Below are 21,929 nucleotides of genomic sequence, written 5' to 3'. Positions count from 1 at the left end.
CCAACCTTTCCTTGCTAGATTCTTTTAGAAAACCTATGCAAATTCAAGGCTTCCCACTTGATTTCCTAATCCCAAGCAGTACAGAGAACAAATCTGTTTGACAGGACCCAACACATGCAGCCTCAGTGTCTCCTGCAGTGAACTCTGACACAGCAGCCATGGCACAACCTTTCAGAGGCCTTGTGCTCTTTGAAAAACAAAAAAAGAGAGACTCTACATCCATTTTGCTCATTATTTTCAACATGGGCATGGCAGCAACCACTTCTTACAATAACCAACCAGAATTGTATTTGAAGTCTGTTCCAGAGGGATGTTTTTGGCAGTGAGGAGGGATTTCAGCTCACTTCCAAGTCGGCTTCTGAATCTGAAGACACCCACGGCTTAAATATTAACCAATAGAAAACTTGCCTGTCTGGCTTTGCAGATTGAAACCCCAGCAAGACACACAAGGCAGCCCAGTTTGCAATTTGTGATTCAAGCCCAACAGCTGCTTGCAAGGTCTGAAACCTCCCTGATCCAGCTTCAGAGCAATCCCTGTGCCCTGGACCACAGCTGAGGGAAACCTGAAAGGACTGGCTACCAACATCAAGTCTTAACACTGAGCAAAACTGCTGAAAAGCCATCCAGAACAACTGGCACCCCTGGGGGAGCAGGGTAACAAAAGGTTTTATCGTGTCACAAGGCAGCAGTGGCTACACACAGGCTTTAGGCTGAGCTCCAGCACAGAGTAACAGACCCCACTTACAACACTTGGTCTTGGGCACCCTTTTAAAGTTGAGTTTTCTTTACTGAGGGGAACAGACCCCCTGGACAGCACAGATGGTGTCTCTGCAAGCAGAAAACTCAGCAGGGCCAATATCCATTAAAAATCTTTATTTTCAAATACAACTCATGATTTGTACATGGTAAGAAAAGTCCATCACCATGTGCGATTGGTCTGTGCAAAAGGCGGCTTTGCTCAAATCCAGTTTTCCTGCACAGGGCTCTTTTCCAAATGATACTGGAGGTAGGGGTTTTGTTGGTTTTGTTTTTAGTGTACAGTAATTAGCAAAAATGAAAACAAACAAACAAAACAAAAAAAAAACCCCAAACCAACCCCACGACTCAAACCAAACCCTAAAAAGAAAAAAAAAAAGTAGTAAGGCAAATCTGGAGAATTCGCTCGATTCCATGAGAGTGGATTCACTGAGAGTTCATCCTTTTGATCCCCGTAAGGACCATTCACCTCAGAGTTGGACTTGATCCTGGTGGGTCCCTTCCAAGTCTGAATATTCTGAGATCTCTGATTACACAGGTGCTTCCACAAGTCACCTAATACCTTTGTCTTTCAAAATAAAATTAAAAAAAACCAAAACAACAACCCAACAAACCCAAAAAAACCAACCCAACTGATTCATAGACCTGGGCTATGGAATCACATGGAACAAGAAAGCCTCGACACTGTCATTACTGAAAAAATTGATGGGTACTGGTAAAACCTATTTAAGCCCAAATAATGAAAGGGGAAAAAAAATAGAGAAAAACAGAGTAAGAGTGAATGCAAGAAAGAGAGACAAAATTCCTTCCCCGCTGCTTTGATTTTAGAGGGGAAAAAAAAAATCCCCCAATAATTTAGCTCATATAAGTGAGAAAATGAGAGCAGCTAAAAATGAATACGATACACCTTGAAATTTATTACCAAGACCAAGAACCAAAGATTGAAGCATTTTAGAACACTGAAGCAAAGCAATCTGAATCTGAAAAAAAAAAATTGTTCCAACTATCTTAAAATAGCTGTTTCTCAGAGCTTCTAGCAATAATTTTGATTAAATAAAAATCATACCAATTTACATTAATTTTCTCTATCTTCTTTTAAAAGAAGTCCCTCACTCTTTTAATGAAAAAAGTGCATCCAAACCCAGCAGAGATTCACTGGTGCCACCAGGTTCTTTTAGCAGCTACTCAAGGTTTTCAAAATAGCTTACACTTCTTGCTATAAGAAGGGCCTTCCAAACTCTAGTTTGGGAGAAGTATCCGAATTATAAAAATCTGAAATAATTTATTATCAAATCCAGAATTTAAATAAAAGCAGATTTTTGTTTTTTTCCTTGCAAAGACAACTGAAGAAAGTAAAAGAATAAAAGCATGCACTCCAAACTTAGAGGTGAAGACAAATATACTTATCTATACAGGCACTGGCAGACGCAATTTAATGGTTACTCGTTGTAACACACACCCCACCCTACAATACATTTTTTCATTCACTAATCACTGAGGTACCAATATTTAAGAATGGAAAAATTCAATATTGAAAAATAAAACCTAAAATTGAAGCCTTTTTTTCTTTTTCTTCTTCTTCTTCCCCAGAAAACTATGGCAATTTTTGTATGAAATGTTAGTATACTTATAGAATTTTACAATCTACATTGGCTTTATTTTGAATTTTCGGGAACCAAAAGCGGCGTTCCCATCCAGGTTTTTCTCTGATAAAACGTTCACTGTGTGGATGTCCTAAAGAGTCAGCAGACTTGCAAATGAATGAACCTATCTTGGCTATCACCTGGCACATCTGGCTGGTACCAAAAGGACTCGGAGTCTGAGACAATCGGCTTTAATTCGGAACAAATGCGCCATGCCAAAGTGCAATGAATGTGTGCGACACTCAATGGGACACTGACAGGTTTTTTAAGAGCTGCATGGAAAGTACTAAAAGTCCACCTTGCAAAGCAATTTGGGACAAATTGCATTGCATGCAAAGGACAACTCTGCGCTGCTGGGACGTCGCTTGCTCGCTGGGATGGGGTCTCCTAACGCAGCCATAGTTTCAGACGCAGTGCATCCACTCCATTTAAATAGTATCTGAACAGCCTCTTGTCTCGCACAAAACCAAGGTTTTCATAAAGTTTCAAAGCAGACTTATTTGTGATTTCTGTTTCCAATACAACCTTTAAGGGAGAAAAGAAATAAAAAAGAAGAAAAAAAAAAAGTGTGTTGCGTTAGTCGGCAGTTGCAAGTACCCGATTGCTGAACCAATTCCAAAGGTTTTATCTAAAGGTACGTTTGTTAGCAATGAATGGAATTCATTTCTTCTTATCTTTACTTAATTAAGCAATATTTCCACATTGAGCATCCATTCCCACATTAAAAAAAAATTATCAACCAGCAGTTCATCCACAACTGTAATTGTAAACAACATTCAAGATATTAGATCTTGGCTGTAAACAGTATTTCAGTTCACCACCTCTTAACGAGGGTAAAAAACCACAGCAACAAACAAATCCCAAATAACTTCTGTCTCCCAACATCCTCCCCCAAAACCCAAGCTACCAAACAGGTTAGGGTCCAAAACACACTTTGAATGAGTAACTGAACTTCTGCATGTCACAAGCACTTGGCACATGAGCATTTACTTAATGATTTAATATCTTTGACCCCTGATTCCTTCCAGTGAGATGTAGAGACAAGGTTTGAATTGACACTGGCTGTCAGACACAATATTTGCAGTGAGTATTTGTGCTCAACACAAGAATCACAGAGTGGTCTGGATTGGAAGACACCTTCAAGATCATTCAGTTCCAACCCCCTTCCACTATCCCAGGTTGCTCTGAGCCTGATCCAATTTGGGTATCAACAAATACCCTAAACCCAAATCACAGTGCACACCAGAAGAATAAGCAGAGTTTTCCCATATTTTTTCCCCTGTGTTGGTAAGATCTCAGCTGCAGAAAGATCTGTCAAGAAATAACTCAAACCAAACCCGAGTCCAAGAGTAGTCAGGATTAAGACTCAAAATTGTCTCAGAATTTTCAAGCATAGGAAAAAACTACGCTGGCCTTAACAAGACATTCATCACAAAACTTCTGAATTTTTCAGAATTGTTCCTCTCTCTCTTTTCTCCACATGCACTGAACACAACTCTGCCATAACTGACAAGTCCTGCACTCCCTCCACATAATAAAAACGAATTCTGCCTCTTTAGTGGTGTCCAACTCAATTATTGAAGATTCTGCTATCAGCAAGATATCCTGGTTGCACAAGAACACAGGCTGAACTAACAAGGACTGGGCTCCACACACCCCCTGACAGTGAACATCCACATATTAGACAGGAGCTGATGGTCACTGTAAAAAGACCACAGAATGAAAATACAGGAAAACTTCAGTGAAATATTAAATGGATTTTCAAATATCATTGTAGGTGACCAGTCTGGCTGCCACATTCCAATAGGCAATTCCACCTGTGTTTCTCAGTGTAAGGACGTTGAAAGAACAATAAAGCTGGGGATAACAACCCAATGAAAAATGTAAGACTTGGAAATAGTTAAGTTTTACAAAAAGGAACTAAATTAATCATCAGAGTTCTTAAATTACAGCAGGGCAGTGTTGTAGCTGCACACTTAAGACAACCTAATTCAATTCTCAGTTTTGTGACAAGAATTAGAGATTGAATTTCTCTAGTTGGCATCTGTGAGCTGATGGAATACTCCTAACATCCTCCATCCATTAAAATGGATAACTATTCATCTGTAACAAAGTATGGAAGCACCATCATTTTGCTGGAGAGGACTATTTCCTGCACATTGTACAACTCCTTAATTCCAATTTAAACAAAACACTGAAGCCAAAGAAGGAATCTGACCTGTGTAAATCCACCATGCAGAGGATTATTTATCTGAACTCTCAGCTACCAGGGCCATTCACTCTCTCAAAGGTTCAGTAACCTGGCAGAGTGATGTAACAACTCTCTATTCAACTGCAAGCTCCAACACCTGGCAATGCTAAAACACTTCCAGCACTGCAGGTGATTGAGCTGAAGGGAGTGGTTCAATGTGGAAATACAGGTTTGTTGGAATCCCACTACCTGAGAGAATGCTCATCTTGAAAGCAAATGCAACAGATTTGCTCTGGTATTTCTAAGGAAGTCTCAGCACAATGAAAAGTAATTCCCTGATCTCAATATACTGCAGCTGAAGGCATGTTTCTGTTATCTGAAAAGGAAACATAGGCATATTTTATTCAGATTTCATTCGCTTCCTTTGGTGAAGAAAGCATCCCTTCCTGTGTGAGATTTTCATTTAAGCTGCAAACTTTCAATTGTTACATTTACTTCTGCTCTTGTGGGTTGATTTTATTGTACACATATGCCTGTTAAAATCCTCTGGTAACACAGTAACACCCCCCCAAGGGCAACAAAGCTCTGATTGGATTGAACAGAGTTTTCTGCTCAAGTTTTTTGCAACTTTCTGAAGGTTGTGACATTCTCTTTTATCTTCAGTTTCATAAACCTAACGTTTTAGCTCAACTCTAATATTAACTGGGTTTAGAAGCAAGAAGACTTCTATATTAAGAGTGGAGTGCAATGTTCCTTGTTGCTATATTTTCATACCTTGAATTTATTCCTGAACTGAAACCAACTGGAGTGGTCAGGCTTTCTTGCTTCTTCAGTTCAAACTCTGAAGGATCTCAAGTTTAAAACCCAAGCCCTAGAATGGGTACAGCCAAATCAAATGAAAAAAGTCCTCCTAGCACTCACAGAGGAAGTTGCTATTCCTGTTTTTAAATCTGACAGATCATCAGACTCAAGTTATGAGGACTTGTCCAGTGTCCTTAATCCATTTAACTGCCTTAATTTTTAAAGAGAAACACTACCCCAAAAAATCTAACAGTTCATACTTTATATGTTTTGTAGATGAAGGAGAAACTAAAAAATCAGTAATGAAATTATTTCAAATAGGATTCCACAAAAATACACATTTCATTTTTACTAGGTGCTGAATTGAAATGACACACCTACTAGTGTGGCCAAAAACCCCACTCTAAATCACCCTAAAGTTTCAATGGGAAGTCCTATGAGAATCTGTGGTCCCCTTTCAAGTTCTACATTTTTGCTTAAAAAAAAAGGTTTTTGAAGTCCCCACTTGCTGGAGTCTTATTTTCATTAGTTACCACTTGCATGGTACATTATTTCAGCAATATGAAGTGAATGGATTGCCTGCAGATTCCTCAGTCATTTGTTACAGATGGAAAACCTGCATATGAACAACTCTTCCTTTCTAGTTGTAATTAAGAGATGTAACAGTTACACAGGATGGTCTTCAGCTGTAGAGTTTGGGAAATTGCTTGCCAGCAAAAACAGTACAAAAAGCAGCCAGACACCCACCTTGCTGCAATTAGCACATGCTTTTCTTTCTTTCTTAAACTGGAAGAAAAATATCTCCCAAACTTTAGAGTTGGAAGTAAAACTATTCACCTTCACCTGATTTATTTCCATAGTTCACCTTTTCTATGCAGCCAGCCCACAGTTATCCTAAATCACTGTGACCTACTGGAAACTCAGCCCATTACAGTTCACTACCCCAAATACCAGAATTCATAAACATCAAATACTTGAAAAAGTCACAAAGGTAAAAAAAAACCCCACAAATCAGAGATCCCAAAGTTTTGTAATGCTCTATGCAGACACTCCAGCTGGAAGCTGCTGTCGAGTACTTTCTTCAGGCCTGAAGGTTATTTCTGGTTCCAGCACCCACCCCCAACACCAGATCACTTCCCTGGTTTCTATTCTCATGTGGGCCATGGCCAGCTCCATGGGCAGCTCCTCCCCTGCACACAGATTCCATTCCCCTCAATTCACCTCCTCACTTACTCCCTCCACTGCTTTCCCACAGAAACCACCCCTGAGGAAGATTTTGCACCCAGCAGAAACTCCCTCTCAGGAAGGGTTGCTGACCACTGTTGGGAATCACTCATTCCCTATGCCTGCCTTGGTTTATTCCCACTAAAAGAGCCTTCAGGGGAAAAAAAAAAAAAAAAGTCCTTAAACACCAGAACATTGCAGCAGGCTTTGAAATGCCACTTATCAGCTGTGATTTGTCAAGATTTTCATCTGTGGTGTTGTATAAATCCTTTGTTTTTTAGGACTCAATGCTGGTACCTCCAAAGCCAAATCTGTGATACTTCAAAAAGCAACACAAGGAGTGAGGCATTTATCAGATTATATGCCACAAGTTATTAACATTAAGTCTATTTACTGCATCTATTCCATAATTAGATTGAAGGGAAGAGTTTCCAAGCAGCCTTTGGAAATTTTTCACGACACCCACAGCTGCATATTCATGTTTTTTAATCCTATTCCAAGCAAGTTTCAGAAAATAGCATTTTGTTTTTAATTGTGCTCCATCTTATCTCAAAAAGCAGTATCTTTTTATTTTCATCATGATTCTGATTTTATTAAAAGATGTAGAAAAATACCCTCAAAGCTGCAGGGATGATTAAACTATTTATACATCTCACACAGACAAATTATTGTGATGCACTACTTCATGTATCATGAGTTTTAAGCATCAATTAATCAGAAACTCATCTCCTGACAACTGTTATGAAAACTGGGGAGAGCCAAGAGTTGGGCAGAGCTTTTCATGGGTGCCTGTTTAGATTTTTCAGATTCTGGTCTGACTGAAAACTCAGCACTCCACCACATAGTACAAGTACCCAACATCCTTATTTTGCACAATTTTGGGGATGTGGAAGAAGCCCACTTGGTGGCAAAGAAAAAAACCCATGAAAACATTGGCTGGTTGGTTGTGGATAACCTGTATGTGGAAAAGAACAACATAAATAAAAATAAGTGTAGGTGTGCCTCTGTTGATGAAAAATTGGTAAAATACTCTGTTTGTATTCCATGCTCCCTAAAGGGTTCAAAATTTAGTGCCAGCACAAGACTCAGCTGGTGTAAAAGCCCCCCAAAAGCAGGGGATGAGTGTGGAATCATCATTTTACAAAAAGCAGTTCTAAAACCAGCCAACAATTCAAGGAGTCTGAACTGTAGTGCCTTCGAATAAAGAAAAAGAATCTGAGAAATGCACTCTGCCCCTGGTCCAAAGCATTTATACAGCACCAGAGATGAAAATCTGTGACTAAGAGTTAATGAGGCCTCACTGCAGACCTTATCACAGTTATTTCATGTTTATGGAGATAAAAAACCAGCAAAAAGGGATATTGGATTAATGTGACAGTGGTAAAGGAAAAAGACAGACACAGAAGAGGTTACTGTTAGAGGTCATCTGTTAGACAGTCCAATCTAGAAATGAATTTACAGGAGAAGTAGCACACAGACATTCAGAAATTATACAGTAATTACTGCAACTCAGAGCTTGAGTAGAAACATCCATTTCTACTCCTGACTCTCTAATAACAGTGGGCAATTCACCTCCCTTCTCTGCATCTCACTTCTGCAGTTGTGGTGTGAACACTGTAACCCTGATCCTCAAGTATTTTGCAATTTTTTAAACAACTTGACTAGTCTAGAAATGGGAAACCAACTCAAGACCATAGTGGAGAGCAGTGGGGAAAACAAACAAACCTCTTCTTGATTAGTTCAGTATAGGCAAGTAGTAAAGTAGAAGAGATTAAAGGAAAGCATTTTAGAAAACATGATAGAGGTAAGAAGCCAAAATAAAGAACTTAACAAAGAATTACAGACTGTACTGTACTGCCCAAGCACAACATAAATTACAAGGTGAGGGGGAAGAAGACACCAGCAAGCAGAGGCATGAAGGGATCAGAGGGGAAGAATAAATCCCCCTACGAATGAAACCAGAGCACAGGCAGGGATGCTGCAAGAGGTGAAACACAAGTAGAAAAATAAACTGGAGTGTTGTGCCAAAAGTCCTGTGACACCAATTGTAGCTTTGCACAAGAAACTCCCCACAGGGCAGTGGGACAATGAGGGAGCAGCTGAAGTGAGATAACACAGAGATCAAAGGCTCATTAACTGTGACACACTGAAATGACAGTGCTCATGTATCAGGAACAACTGCATTGTGCCAAGGAGCTGCAAGTTAAAGGGACAGAGAACCTGGTTAAGGAGGATGGATGGATGCAGGCAGAGTTCTTCACAGGTTAAACAAGGCACGTAACAATAGAGTTGCTTTATGTATATATAAAAAAGCTGGAACTGTAATCTGGTAAAAGAGTAACAACTTTCAGGGCAGGGAAGTTTGCCAGTGATTCAGTCACTCTCCTTGCACGCCTGTGTTGCCACTGCAGCTCTGCTCTGTGCAGTGTCAGAACAGGCTGATGAGTGGCTGTGATAAATCCACATTCTGCAGCAGCACAGCACACACTGTTCTGTGGCTGTGTGTACTCTGGAGGGATGGCAGGGCTGCACAGGACATGCTCATCCCACAGCTCAGCTGCACCTCAAACTGGGGCCCTTGCAGGAAACTGGGCCTGAGTAAAGGCTGAGGCAGCTTCACAAGGTACATTGCTGAATTTCAGCACTTGGGGCAAATTTAGAAAGTCCATCTCCTATTTGTACCATACTTTTTTTTTGTTTGTTTTCCCTTTTATTATAAAGGACCTTCTTACCAACTTATTTCCCACCTAAAAAAAGTCCTGTAGAAGAAAAACCTGTGAAATGAATCCACATACAAGAGAGTGCAAACCATTCACATTATGAAAGTTTTGATTATAAAATCTTACCTCATCACAATCTCCTTCAACCATAGCATAAATAGCTTTCTTAACCAAGTTTGTACCTGAAACACAGATTTCAGTAAGTGTCAGAGTTGAAGTGCAAAAAAATAAAGCCAGTTTATATATGACTCATGTGTGCTACCTACATGACATGACACCTGGGGAAAGCAGGGAGGAAAAGAAAAACAAGGAGTTGCAGTCAAGCTGCAGTCTCAGGTTTGAACACCAAAATAATCTGTGAAGTTATCCAGAGACTCAGCTCAAGTGCAAGATTCTTGTAACACAAGGATATTAGAAACTGGCTGCTATGCTCAACAGGGTGTTATATATAGCCTTCCAAGATGTGATTCATCCCTTTTTGTTGCATTTAAAGTCAAAATCTGCTGGCGTGTACTTGAAGGACATTCATCTTCCAAGGGAATTTCCTCTTACTAAAACAAATACTTCTGTTAGTAACAGAACTTATGAAACCACTGTTCTTATGGCTCATTCCCATTTGGGTTTGCTAGTATCTAATAATATTCTTGAAGCCCATTCCTTCCCTTCAGTCAAGCATTTGTTTAATTTTTTTAACTTAATTTGTCATCGATTTCACAAAAGTTCTACAAATGTAATATCCCTACCTGTCTGTAGAATGGGGGTGAAATTGAAAGTTGTTTTCAAAGTTATTAGTGGAAAAAACTGCTGTTGAGTGAAATTGGATAAATCTCACTTCCATAAAAAGGCTATAGAAAAGGAAAAAAAACCCCCAAGGAATCTACAGAATGTTTTAAAATATTCTCAAAACTCTAATCAGTTAAGATTTTGCATTGAATGTTATGATAAAACTTTTACATTTAAAGCTGATCTTCAGATTAACAGGGCACTCTGAGAAACAGTAAGGTGGCAGATGTACAAAAAAGTCAACATATATAATGCTAAAGTAAGCAAGGCTTTTAAGATCAATTCTATGTATGTAATTCTAATTTAACAAACTGACTAAAGTGAGGGAAAAATCTTGCAGTGATCTTCATAATAACAGCATTAGTTCTTATTTACTTCTGAATCCAAGCACCTGCAATTAAATTATGGCAGACTCCTTCATGACTCAGCTAAAAGGAGAGACAGTGATTTCTCAGTATCCTCTTCCTCTGCTCCACTACAGAAACCAACAATGGCTTTTGAATTGCACTGGGGAAAGAAAAAAAATCTGCACATGCTTGAATAGTCGTGGTAATGTGGTTTTTTTTGGAGAGTTTTTTTCTGGAAGAGAGCAAACACAGTGATACATTCTGCAATGGATCACTGTATTTTTCGATTGCAAGTAATTTTCTGTCTTTAATCACAGAAGCATGAGCTGTTCAGTGTGGATGAGTGGTGAAGCTCAGTTCTAAGCTTTGGAACTGATGGCTACATTTAGTTAAAAATACCTTACAAAATGTAATTTCACAATAACCAGTGTGAAAAAGTTAAGTTCCATAAGAACAGATATTTAGCTAAGTCAACTTGGCAAACTGGTGTTAGAATGAAAATCCCTTCAACAGGGCAAAACTGATTAATGAGGAAGGGCAAACTCCCTGCCAGGAGTGATTTCTTTACCGTGTAACTTCCCAACAAAACAGATCTCCATTTCAATCACTCAAATAACAATACACAGCTATTTTTCTTCCCTGATTAATACAGTAATGAGCTCCATACATTCTCCCTGATGGGTAATATATGCATAATTTATAGGGGGAAGTCAGGAAATAAGTTCACTGTAAAAAAGGAGCCTGAACACAACATAGAAATACAGTGATGAGGGCACACAAAACCACAAAGCAGTTCCCACTGTTGTTATTTGGCAGTGGTAGAGGTAAGGGGCTGCTGCCTGCCTTCCTTTTTAGCCTTATCAGATCCCAGGTGTGAACCTCACAGGGCATTTCAGGTTATTTTAACAAAATCAGAAAAGCCACTGGGGAGCTGGCGCGGTTGAGTAAGGCAGGGATGACACACAAAGCACCACATCCTCAAGTTCAGTTCAGCTTAAATCTTTGTGACAGCTGCAGTTATCCCAGCAAGAGGATTTAAGGAAGAAAGAACAAAAAAAGGCTATTCTTACCAATTCCTTTTCTTCTGTATTTGGAATCCACTGCTAACATGGCTATATAACCTCTGCGGAACATCTTTTTGTGCATATCCAGCTTGCAGACGATGGCACCTACACACTCCTCACCTACCATGGCCTTAAAGACAAACATACACGGATGGAATTCTCAGTTTGGGATCCACAGTGCTACCAAAAAGCAGTAAACCAGTTCATTTTTCAAGTGAAAGAGCCACACAAAATTTGTCTGCATGAAGCTACCAAAAGGTGACAATGTAAATTTTAAAAGTCCCTCCTGAAGTATAACTATAATTAAAAGACTTCATTGCTTTATTACATTCCAATAAAGTTCCAATAACCAACCAATGAATTATTCCTGGAAAGAACCACATTATCATTTCACAAAGTCTACAGGCAAGGACACAGGTGATTAAAAAGGGAAAATAAATAAAATAAAAGACCAGGTTAAGGCATAAATTACCCTTTCATATGGGCTTCTGCAGAGGCAAAAAGTCCGTTCCTGTTTAATAGTGATCTGAATTTTCCTGTACAAGGGCTGTGGTAGATAACATGCTTAATTTTTGTCTGGTTTTAATGTCAAGGTCACAAAAGGATCAGAGAAAAGTGTTGCTGCATTTAATCTTTAGACACTGTCGTTTTCAGCCATAAGATACCCAGAGAACAAACAAAAAAGCACATTTAATTTCACACATTTTAACTATTGGGAGATTTCATTTGTTGAGAGCGATGCACTGGCAGTTAATCCCAGTGCCATTGTCACAGTAACCGTGGTCAAGGAGATGTAGACACTCTGAAATATTAACAAGAAAAACCCCAAAAAGGAAAGGACCCAAACACTCAACAAACCACTTGCACACCCACTTGTGCTCACCAAAATTTTACCATGAGAGAAAGGAAAACTAAGTCATGTTAACTGAAGGATTAGGCAGCACAAGGGATTAACGACATTATAACCTGCAGCAGTAAAACTGAGTAATGCTGCAGAGTGGGACAGCATCCAAGGGGAAAACAAATTCCTGTGCACTCAGGAAAGATGGGCAGAGATAAAAAGAAACTCTTAATTTTACATATGGGTGTGTGAATGGATCCAGAGCCTCTGACAGAGCTGCAGGGAGGACCAGCCCTGGGCTCAAGTGCAGCAGCTAAACCAGGACTACGGGACATGATTGGCACAAGCACGTGCTGGCACAAGAGCTGCTGGATAATCCAAATTTACGACTCTAAGACATGTCAAATGAAAAGATCTTGCTGGAGCCAGTGCTGCCAGACCTCAGAGCAGCCACCTGTGAACCCAGAGATCACTTCTCCCGAGTCTGTGGTATAAACTCAACCACCTGAGCCTTTGTGCACAGCTTGCAGGGTAAAGCTCCAGAGACAGAAGATTCCTTCCTGCAGGTCATACTGCAGGCACAGGCTCTTCACCCCAAAAAGAATAAAGTCTTTGAGCATCTCCACGTGGATGGTGGGTTATTAACCAAGTCAGCTGTCACCCAGGAGCTGCAGCACAAGTGAAATGAAGCAGCCAAAAAAGTACAAGCTTCAGTTCCAAAGCCCTATGATACAGCACGATCCTGACTCCATTTCTAATGTAGCTGAAGCAAATATAACTATTGCTAAGTTTTTATTTGGCAGGAAAACACATTTCAGCAGTATCCAAGAACAACCCTGAACAATCTTAACAAGTGGCTTTTAAAACAACAAACAAAAACCGTAGCATGATCTAACTGGACTGAAACACAGAGCCTCTAAGCAGTCTTTCATTTGTTCCAAAACACAGTTTATTCCACAGAAAAGAGGAGCTGTGCCCGTACTCAAACGGTGTATGCAAAGTTTCAGCTCAAGGCAAGTTCTGTATCTCGGCTCAGACCTGAGAAAAGCAGGGAGTTAAATAAAGAGTATCATCAGACAGACTGCTCAGAACATTGCTATAATTATGCAGAGTACCTAGATGTAATCTTATACCTCACTAAAAAAAAAAAAAAAAAAGCACACCACAAACTAGTGTGTTACAGTTGTGCTTTGCCTTGGAGTGAACACGTGCAAAGTGCTGATCCTAACAGTTATGTGGAGAATTTTTAAGATAAATGTATTTTTTTTTTTACATGCTTCAGGAGCAATGATAATCTAGACACTTTGTATCGGAACTCTTTCCTGTTCAGGGCACTTTTTAGGAAAGTTATATTCATGAATCATATATTTAAAATGCTAAATGAACAGCAAAGAATTTTGTTTCAGTGATCAAAGAAGCAAATACCCACTGGTTTTACCACTGCTGCCAGAGAGCTGAATAAAGAATGACTCTGCTACCAGTTCTGCAAACACTGAAATCTATTTCTCTCTGTCTTTAGGCAGGTAAGTCTGGCAGTTAATCTACAGCTGTTCCACTCATAAAGGGAGTTCTGCACTTCCACCTCATTTAGAGGGATTTTTGTTCCCTTTTCTCTCCTTTCTCCTTCTTTCCAACCTTATCTAGAGCTAGAAATGAACCTAAACTGTGATGTGAAGCTTTGCAATTTAATTTCCTGGAGAAGGTTAAACTGTGTGAATAAAAAAAAACCTCCAGACCAGACCAAAATAGGGAGAGTCGTGAGGAGGGAGAAGAAGTAGCTCCCACACAATATCATTTAGAAAAAGACAATCACGGGCCAAATTTTCCTTTCAGGTATATGAAAGTACTTCTAAACATGTAATTTTCTACAAACAGAATTCAGCCTAAGTCACTACTATATATTATAAACTCCACAGAGCACTGTAAGATTTACTCCAATATTAGGTTAATAGTAGCAGGATTAACATACATGAATCCAAATCCAATATTTGCATCATCTTTGTTCCTATGAATAAGTTTAAATGCTTAAAACAAACCAGACTTTAATATACTGGAAGAGCTAGTAGAGAAATGTCTGTAAATCAGCAAGAACATTACTTTGCACAGAATTAATCAATTTATATTAATTTCATTATCAAAGATGCCATTATGTCTATGAGCCAGTCTGAGTAGGCATTTAATATCCAGATCCTGTGAATTTTGCTTAAAGGAGATAATAACAAGCAATGAGCCCCAAAAGGGAAATATTTTGCAACTCAAACACAGCAGAACCTGCACTACTGCACGGCATTTTCCCTTCACACCTGCACCAAAGTCCATCCCAAAGTATTCCAGGCACAGCTCGGTATGAACTGGCTCACATTTAGGGATCATGTTACCGAATGCCATTAGAGGATACACTCAGGGCAATGGTTTTAACCTCACGTCTGGCACTTCAGCCACAGCTCTTCCCATACCTGGCAAATCACCACACAAATCACCACGTCCCTCTGCTTCCACTCTGTGAACCTGGACAGCAGCAATTCCCTCCTGTGTGAGGAACACCCTCTGGAATAACTGCCCTGGCTCCTGTCACCTGCTCAGGTGCTGCAGGGATTTCAATTTTCACAGAGCCATCGACAGTGACAGACCGTCTGAAAAGTGTGATCGCTCCCAAAAACAAACTGGAATACAAAATTTGCAAATTCTCCTACAAAACAACTTCTTCCTACGTCTGGCATGAGGCCAGGAAGACTTCTCAGACAACCTCCTAACTTTTCTGGCTCTTCCTTTAAGCCTCAGGTTTTCCACAGCTGAAGAACAGGGATGATGTCTCACAAGTCTTAATTTCAACACATCGAGACTCTTGAATCAAATCCAATTAAAAAGAAAAAAAATTGCAAAGCATTAGTATAAAACAAGACTTAACTGCAGTCATTTAGGATTTACAACACATTTAAAACCATTTACATGGAATTAATAGGTTATTTTTGAATTTGTGAAAGTTTAAATTGTAAATGGTGCTATAGCTAGTGGCAAAGTTAAGAACCCAATAAAGGCATAGATCTTCTAGATTTTTCTTAAAAGGCAGCTGAGTGGTACAGTGAATTAGAGGAGAAGTTACAACACTCAGCCAGAACTCTGCTTTTATTATGTTCTGTCTTATCCAAACTCTGGCACAGAGCAAGGTTTCCTAAGCTCACCTCTCCCACGCTAAAGGATTTTGAAAACAATTTTCTGAAATATTTAATTTATCAGTCTGAAATGCAAGCTTCAGAACTTCAGCACTGCTAAGACTAGAAGCTACAAAACCACTTTAAAAGAAAGCTACGACGTTGAAAATGCATTTACAATCCATCTGGGGACAAAGATGTAACATTGCTTAAAAATACTTCACATGGAACAGAAGATGCCTCTTGCCCCTGTCATTTTTTGGCAGAGGAGTGGTTATCAATTGAGGAGAAACTGGGCTGACAGAGCTTCTGAGAATAAGTAAAAACCAGGCATTTACTGGGCACCCGCTCCTAATACACAGCACAAACTTGCTCTTCTGAAGACAAGCAAAATGTGAATTTAACCAGACAGCTGGAGTTTTACAGAATCCCAGAATGGTTTGGGTTGGAAAAGACCTTAAAGATCATCTAGTTCCAACCCCCTGCTAAAGAGAGGGACATTTTCCACTGGAAGTTTATGGAGGAAAATGTTATTACCTTGCCACAGCCCAGATACTGCTGCAGTGTGACACCTCAGCACTGAGCAGTATTCCCAACTTGCTACCCCTAAAGTCAGGATAACAGTTATGTGGATAAATTTGATACTGAATTTAACAGGGTTTGAAGATTTCCAGTATCTCCAGGCCCTTTTAAGGTGGAGTATTAACTTGAGTGTGCAGTTAGGAACTGTGGTCTGAAAAACTCAGGTCACCAGTGGCCAGTCAGGGTTGTTCCTCTGCCTTTCCTCCAGCTGTGCACTCTGCCCTTGCCCCAGAGCCTGTGACATCCTACAGGGATATATCTGGAGCTCTAAACCAACAGAGCATCACCCTAAAACATTTAAATACTCACACATTTACAAGCATATGCTGGTCAGAGGGGTACCTTGGCTCCCAAAATCACAGAAACACAGGGATGGCACAAGGCGGGAAGAGGGAGTTGAAGAGAAAGGGAAAACAAGTGGCAGCCTGGGCTGCACCAGCCCTTGGAGCAACTGGGGAACTTGGGAAGGCCAAGCCAAAATTCAGCAAGTTTCAAATCCATGCAATGAAGTTAATCGTGTCCCCAGAAATTAGCTTTGCATTGTCAGAATAGGGAAATTATGTTTTAGATGTTTCACTGAATAAACCATCAGAAAGAGGCAAGTGCTGATTATTTAGGGAAAATGCACATTCCATCTTAAATTTCAGTGGTGTCAAGTCCTTTCCCCTCACAGGAAGAGAAAAGGAAAAGGTGCCATGACAGCACTGGGAAGACAGGTGGATGTACTCTGGAAGAATTTCAAATGGAGATGGTGAAATTCAGTAAAGGAATTGATTGAACCCTTACAGATCTTTTTCCAAATACAATCAAATCACAGGCTAACCTCTTTTCCCAAAACAATCAAAATCCAGCCAAAACCTGAAACCAGAGAGGTGTGGGGGGCCACAAAGCATTAAATCAAATGATTCAGTAGCAAGATCAGGCACTAAGCTTCATGTTCAGCATCCTGACACTTCTTGCTAATTGAAATATGCAGTCCCTGACTGAAGATAAATATTTTATAGCGACTTATTAGAGAGAAGTAGTTCAGGAATCCATTAACTGCAGGAACAAATTATATTTTATGGAACAGAAAGTTTTCAAGACAACCTCTAAGAAACAAACCTCAAAAAATATTAAAACTAGTCACAAAAAACCCCAAATCCCCCACACACATGAATTTGACTCAGCAAGCTGCAAGACCTTCAAATTATTAAGCAGATCACAATTTGCTGGCTTTAGATATTCACAGCCATGTATTATTCTCTACACTTTTATGTACTTTGCATTGTTTCACCTTTGAAAAAAAAAAAAAAAAAAAGAAAAGAAAATACATTGAGTTCAAATAAAGTTTTGTTGATTCTTCAGGGCTATCAAAAAATGAAGCTGTCACTACAAAATAAGCTTTCTCTTCCTTGAGTGATATCTTACTCTTTAAATGCACTTATTAGAAATCATCTGTTTTAGTTCTCTGTCAAACAACTTGTCACTGCTTTTCTCACAACAAAATTCTCCAGTTATTCCCTGACAAAAAAAAAAACAAAAAACAAAAAAAACCAAAAAAACCAAAAAAAAACAAAACAAAAACCCATAATGACTGAAAGTCTAAACAAATGCACTGTGATCTGAGAATATCCAACACTGCCTTGGCTTTACCAGGGTTCCACCTGATGCTCAAAGTATGGACTTTTGTAGTTCCTGAGCATTTTACTCTCAGTGTGAGGTAAATCAGTCACAGGCAGAGCTCACTGTGCTCTGATCAGCATCCTTGTAATGGCAAACATGACTTTGCATCCAACAAGGCTCTCCAGTACTTTCATACTCTGTTCTGTTCCAGAAGGTCAGCTTTTTGCTTTGCTCAACTTCCTGTAATCCTACTGTATTCCCTCTGCAGGATTTTAAGAGGCACAGTTCTGAAAATCCTCCTATAAACCATATCAATCCTGCTATAAATGATACCAGATCCTAAACCAGGAACATTCAGGAAGTTTAAGGCCAGATGGACTCCACTACTCTCACCTCTTGTACTCTCAAAATTTCAGAGATACCCCTGAAGTGAAGGGTGTCTTGGCTCTGCCTAAATCAGACCTTTCAGAGGAATGTCCAATCTTAATTAAAACATCAAGAGAGATGAATTCATCATTTTTCTTTGGCAAGGAAGTGCCACAAGCTCCCCTAAACGTTCTGTTCTGCAGCTCTAAGTGTTCCTATGAGTAAACCAAGCACAGCTAAGCCCTTGCTATGCACACACTCTCCTCAGGCCAACTTCTACTCAGTTTCATTTACCTGCGGATGAATTATCATCCTAAAAGCGTGCAACTGAGACACAAAAAAAGTGCTAAACACTCAGGAAGGCAGGGGGCAGCTAAACCAGCCTTTCAGCAGTGCAGCAGGAAGAATACAACACTAAATACGTTGTTAGAGCAGGGAGCCAACGTGAGAGTTCCTGCGTGCTGCGAGCGCTCTCGCACCTGTAAAAGCAACACAGTTGGACTTGTCTTTGTCAAAGGAAGCTCAAGGATCAAAAAGCTACTAAACCTTTCACAGCGCCTCTCCACCTATCACTTAACGTTTATGTGCCAGCCCTGCTTTAGTCAGTTTTGAAACCATTGTGCAAGAATTACCAAGCAGTTACAAGGCATTAGTGGACTAAGTACTTTCTTTCTTAAATCCAAGCGCAGGAACTGAGACAGAATCATAAAATGAGCTACCAAAGGTCACAAAAGTCAATGTCAAAACCAAGATTAGAAGCCCTGAATTCCTGGATCCTGGCCCTGTGCTCAAAACCTTTCCCCACCACTTAAAACATGTGTTAAATGCAGAACTTCGGGCACATGCTTTGCTTGTACGTGCTCAGGTCACAAGGGGACAGGTATTTCCAAAAAAGCTTTGTGGCCCTACCCACAAAAAGATCATTAAAACTATTTCCACAAACTCCAACCCTTCCATCCTCTCCTCCCCGGCCCCCAAACCACTCCCAACTCCTGCCCTCCCCTGCTCCCCTCTTGGCAACTTACCAAAAAGCAAAGTTGTGGCCAGTTGTGGATAAAATACCTATATGTGTAAATGGAGTAGGGTTCAGACAGATCTTTGGTGATCAGTCTCATGATATCGGGCATCTGCAGCTCGGACTCATACTGGACGTATCGTATCGTTAGGTCCTCCTCGGGCTGACAGTCCGTTCCCGAGCCTTTCAAACTGCAGGCTGCCGCTAAGGACCCGGAGAGGAGCTGCAGGGGCTCCTCCTCCTCCTCCCCTCCTTCATCCCCCTCCTCCTGCTCTTCCTCCTCCAAGCCAGTCTCTCCTGCCAGCCCATTGCGGGCTGCAGTCTTAGCAGCAGCAGTCGTGGTTGTGGCAGCAGGCTGGCTCCTGTCCCCTTTAGCCGGGGGAGAAGGAGGCGGAGAGGGTGCAGTCCTTCCCTGGGGAGGGAGGTGGTTGGCGTGGGGGGACGAGCAGGGCGCTGCGGTGGGGGGCGACGGCTGCTGCTGTCCGGAGCCCATTGTTTTGCTGGCTCGCTTGTTCTCCAGCCCCTCGGGGGCCGCCCCTGCCTCCGAGCCCAGGATCTTGCCCTTGAGGGAGGCCCGCAGGTGCCGCAGCTCGGGGCTGATGAGGCCGTTGAGCTGGTGGTTGTGGTGCGGGGGGTGGTGGTGGTGGCGGTGGTGGTGGCGGTGCTGCGGGCCCCCTTTGCCGCCGTCGCTGCCTCCTCCTCCTCCTCCTCGCTGCTGCTGCTCCCGTCCGCCCGCGGGTCCCTCCTCTTCCTCCTCCTCTTCGGCCTCCTCGTCCTGGGCGCCGGTGCAGGCGGCGGCGGCGGCGGCATAGGAGGCGGCGGAGGAGGAGGAGGAGGAAGCCGCCCCCCCTCCTCCTCCTCCTCCTCCGGGAAAGGGGGAGAGCGTGTCCCCCTGCGGGGACAGGACGCTGCTAGGCCCCGGCGGTACCTCGGCCATATCCTACGGGAGAGACCGACACAAACTCACCGGGGAAGAGGAGGAGGAGGAAAGCGCCAAACCCAACGGGGGCCACGGGAATGTGGGGAGGAGGCGCGGCGGCCTCACGGGCCGCGCTCGGCAGGGAGCGAGGGGGGTGGGGGGGGGTGGGGGGGCACGAACAAAGGCACGTAGGGTGCCCGGGCCGCGCCTCGCCGCCCCGCCGCCCCCTCTGGCGGCTGCCCCGCTGCCCCCGCGGGCGGGGCCGTTCCCGGAGCGCTCGGGGCCCGGGGTCCCCCCGCCGCCGCCACTCACCGCCGCGTCTGGGCAGCTCCCGCTCCGCCGCCGCCAAGCGCGGCCGCCGCGGCCGTAAAACCCGCGGCCAGTTCCTGTCGGCCCTTACGACACTTCCTCTCTTGGCGGCGGCGCCTGGAGACGGCGGGGCGGGGCCGGCGCCCTCAGGCGGGGCGGGTGTGGGGAGCGCGGGGCCGGGACGGGAGTAAGGGGATGGAATCGGGGACAGGGGAACGGAATCACAGCACCTCCTGGGCTGGGAAAGGCCTGTGAGATGGCTGAGTCCGGCCTGTGACTGAACACACCCAGATTGAGAGTATCCTGAGCTGGCAGGACCCGCAGGGATCATGGATCGACGCCTGGCCCTGCACAGGACACCCAGCAATGCCGCCCTGTGCCTGAGAGCGTGTCCCAGCCCTGAATTCTGTCAAATTGTCAAATGTGGGGCCGTGCCCATTCCCTGGGGAGCCTGTTCAGTGCCCCAGCACCCTCTGGGGGAAGAACCTTTTCCTGATATCCGACCTAAACCTTTTGTGACTCATCTTGGATCAGCACACCTTCCACTAGACCAGGTTTATCATCATCATTTCGATCATCTTAACCCTCTCTAGCAATGTTTCCTGGCCTGAGTTGTCTCCTTCACACAAACATCACCCTAGCAGAGAGACTGGCTCTCCCATAGCAGCAACACAAGTGAGAGCAGAATTTGGGCCAGTCCTGCACTGACCTTTGTTTGCTCTTTCTGTTTAAACTCCCCCAGGCCAGTGAACTTGTGCCAGAGCAATTCCACCGGCCCCACAGGGGTCCTTTGGTGCCTGATAACACACAAAAAATTAAAAATGAAAGCTTTGAACACAGTTTTGTACGTGAACACCTCTGTGGAACAGAAAGAAGTGTTTAAAAACAGATATACACAGCAAGTCTGCAGGACACAAAGCCAACATGGATGGAGAGGATATGAATTAACCTTTCTGAATCACAGAATAATCACAAAATGATTTGGGTTGGAAGGGGCCTTAAAAATCATTTTGTTTCAGGGACACCTTCCACTATCCCAGGCTGCTCCAAAGGCCATCCAACCTGGCCTTGGACACTTCCAGGGATGGGGCAAAGGTGACTTGGAAAAGAATAAATCGATCTAAAAGGATTCAGATATCCATTTCTTTCTCAAAATTTCAATATTTCCATAAGGAATTGCTTTGAATAAAAGCCTGTAATTCCAACAGGTCTTCTACTCTTTTCCCACTTTACTTCAGCACTAAGCAGTTAATAAACAGGAGGCTGTAATCCCACACTATTTATTCTTCCTAATTAAAGATTCCTGTTAGGACATGTAGAGCAGTTCCTGGATTTCACTTTTAAGTCCAGACCTGTCACTTTCTTGAGAAATAACTCCAGCAAACAAAAATGAGAAAGTCTTACCAGGGCCCTGCAAAGCTTCATGTGAGAAGAGGAAAAAAAAACAAACTACTTTTTTTCTGCATTTTGAGGGGCCTTGTGTGCACATTAATATAATATTCACATCTAAAGGACTTGTTTGTTGCTGTGGTATCCAGTAACACTCTTAAAAGAGGTTATTTGAGGCAGAAGAGCAGCAGAGATGGCTTGAGACATCTTTCAGCCTCTCTG

General features: G+C 42.2%; 1 protein-coding gene across 1 annotated transcript; it reads right to left on the bottom strand.

Annotated features, from left to right (window-relative positions):
• Positions 1-858: 858 nt before the first annotated feature.
• On the bottom strand, positions 859-20,376 carry NAA30 (N-alpha-acetyltransferase 30, NatC catalytic subunit). Its single transcript, XM_083863158.1, is given in 7 exon segments — positions 859-2,924; positions 9,462-9,517; positions 11,536-11,659; positions 19,101-19,769; positions 19,772-19,810; positions 19,812-20,030; positions 20,322-20,376. Coding segments are annotated over 6 exon segments (1,242 nt in total). The 5' UTR covers positions 20,028-20,030; positions 20,322-20,376; the 3' UTR covers positions 859-2,786.
• Between the last annotated feature and the right edge of the window lie 1,553 nt (positions 20,377-21,929).

Source organism: Zosterops lateralis, assembly GCF_965231275.1.
Source record: "Zosterops lateralis genome assembly, chromosome: 6".
Classification (NCBI taxonomy): Eukaryota; Metazoa; Chordata; class Aves; order Passeriformes; family Zosteropidae; genus Zosterops; species Zosterops lateralis.
The sequence above is the reverse complement of the archived record's forward strand: the minus strand, read 5'-3'. Positions and strand labels throughout refer to the sequence as shown.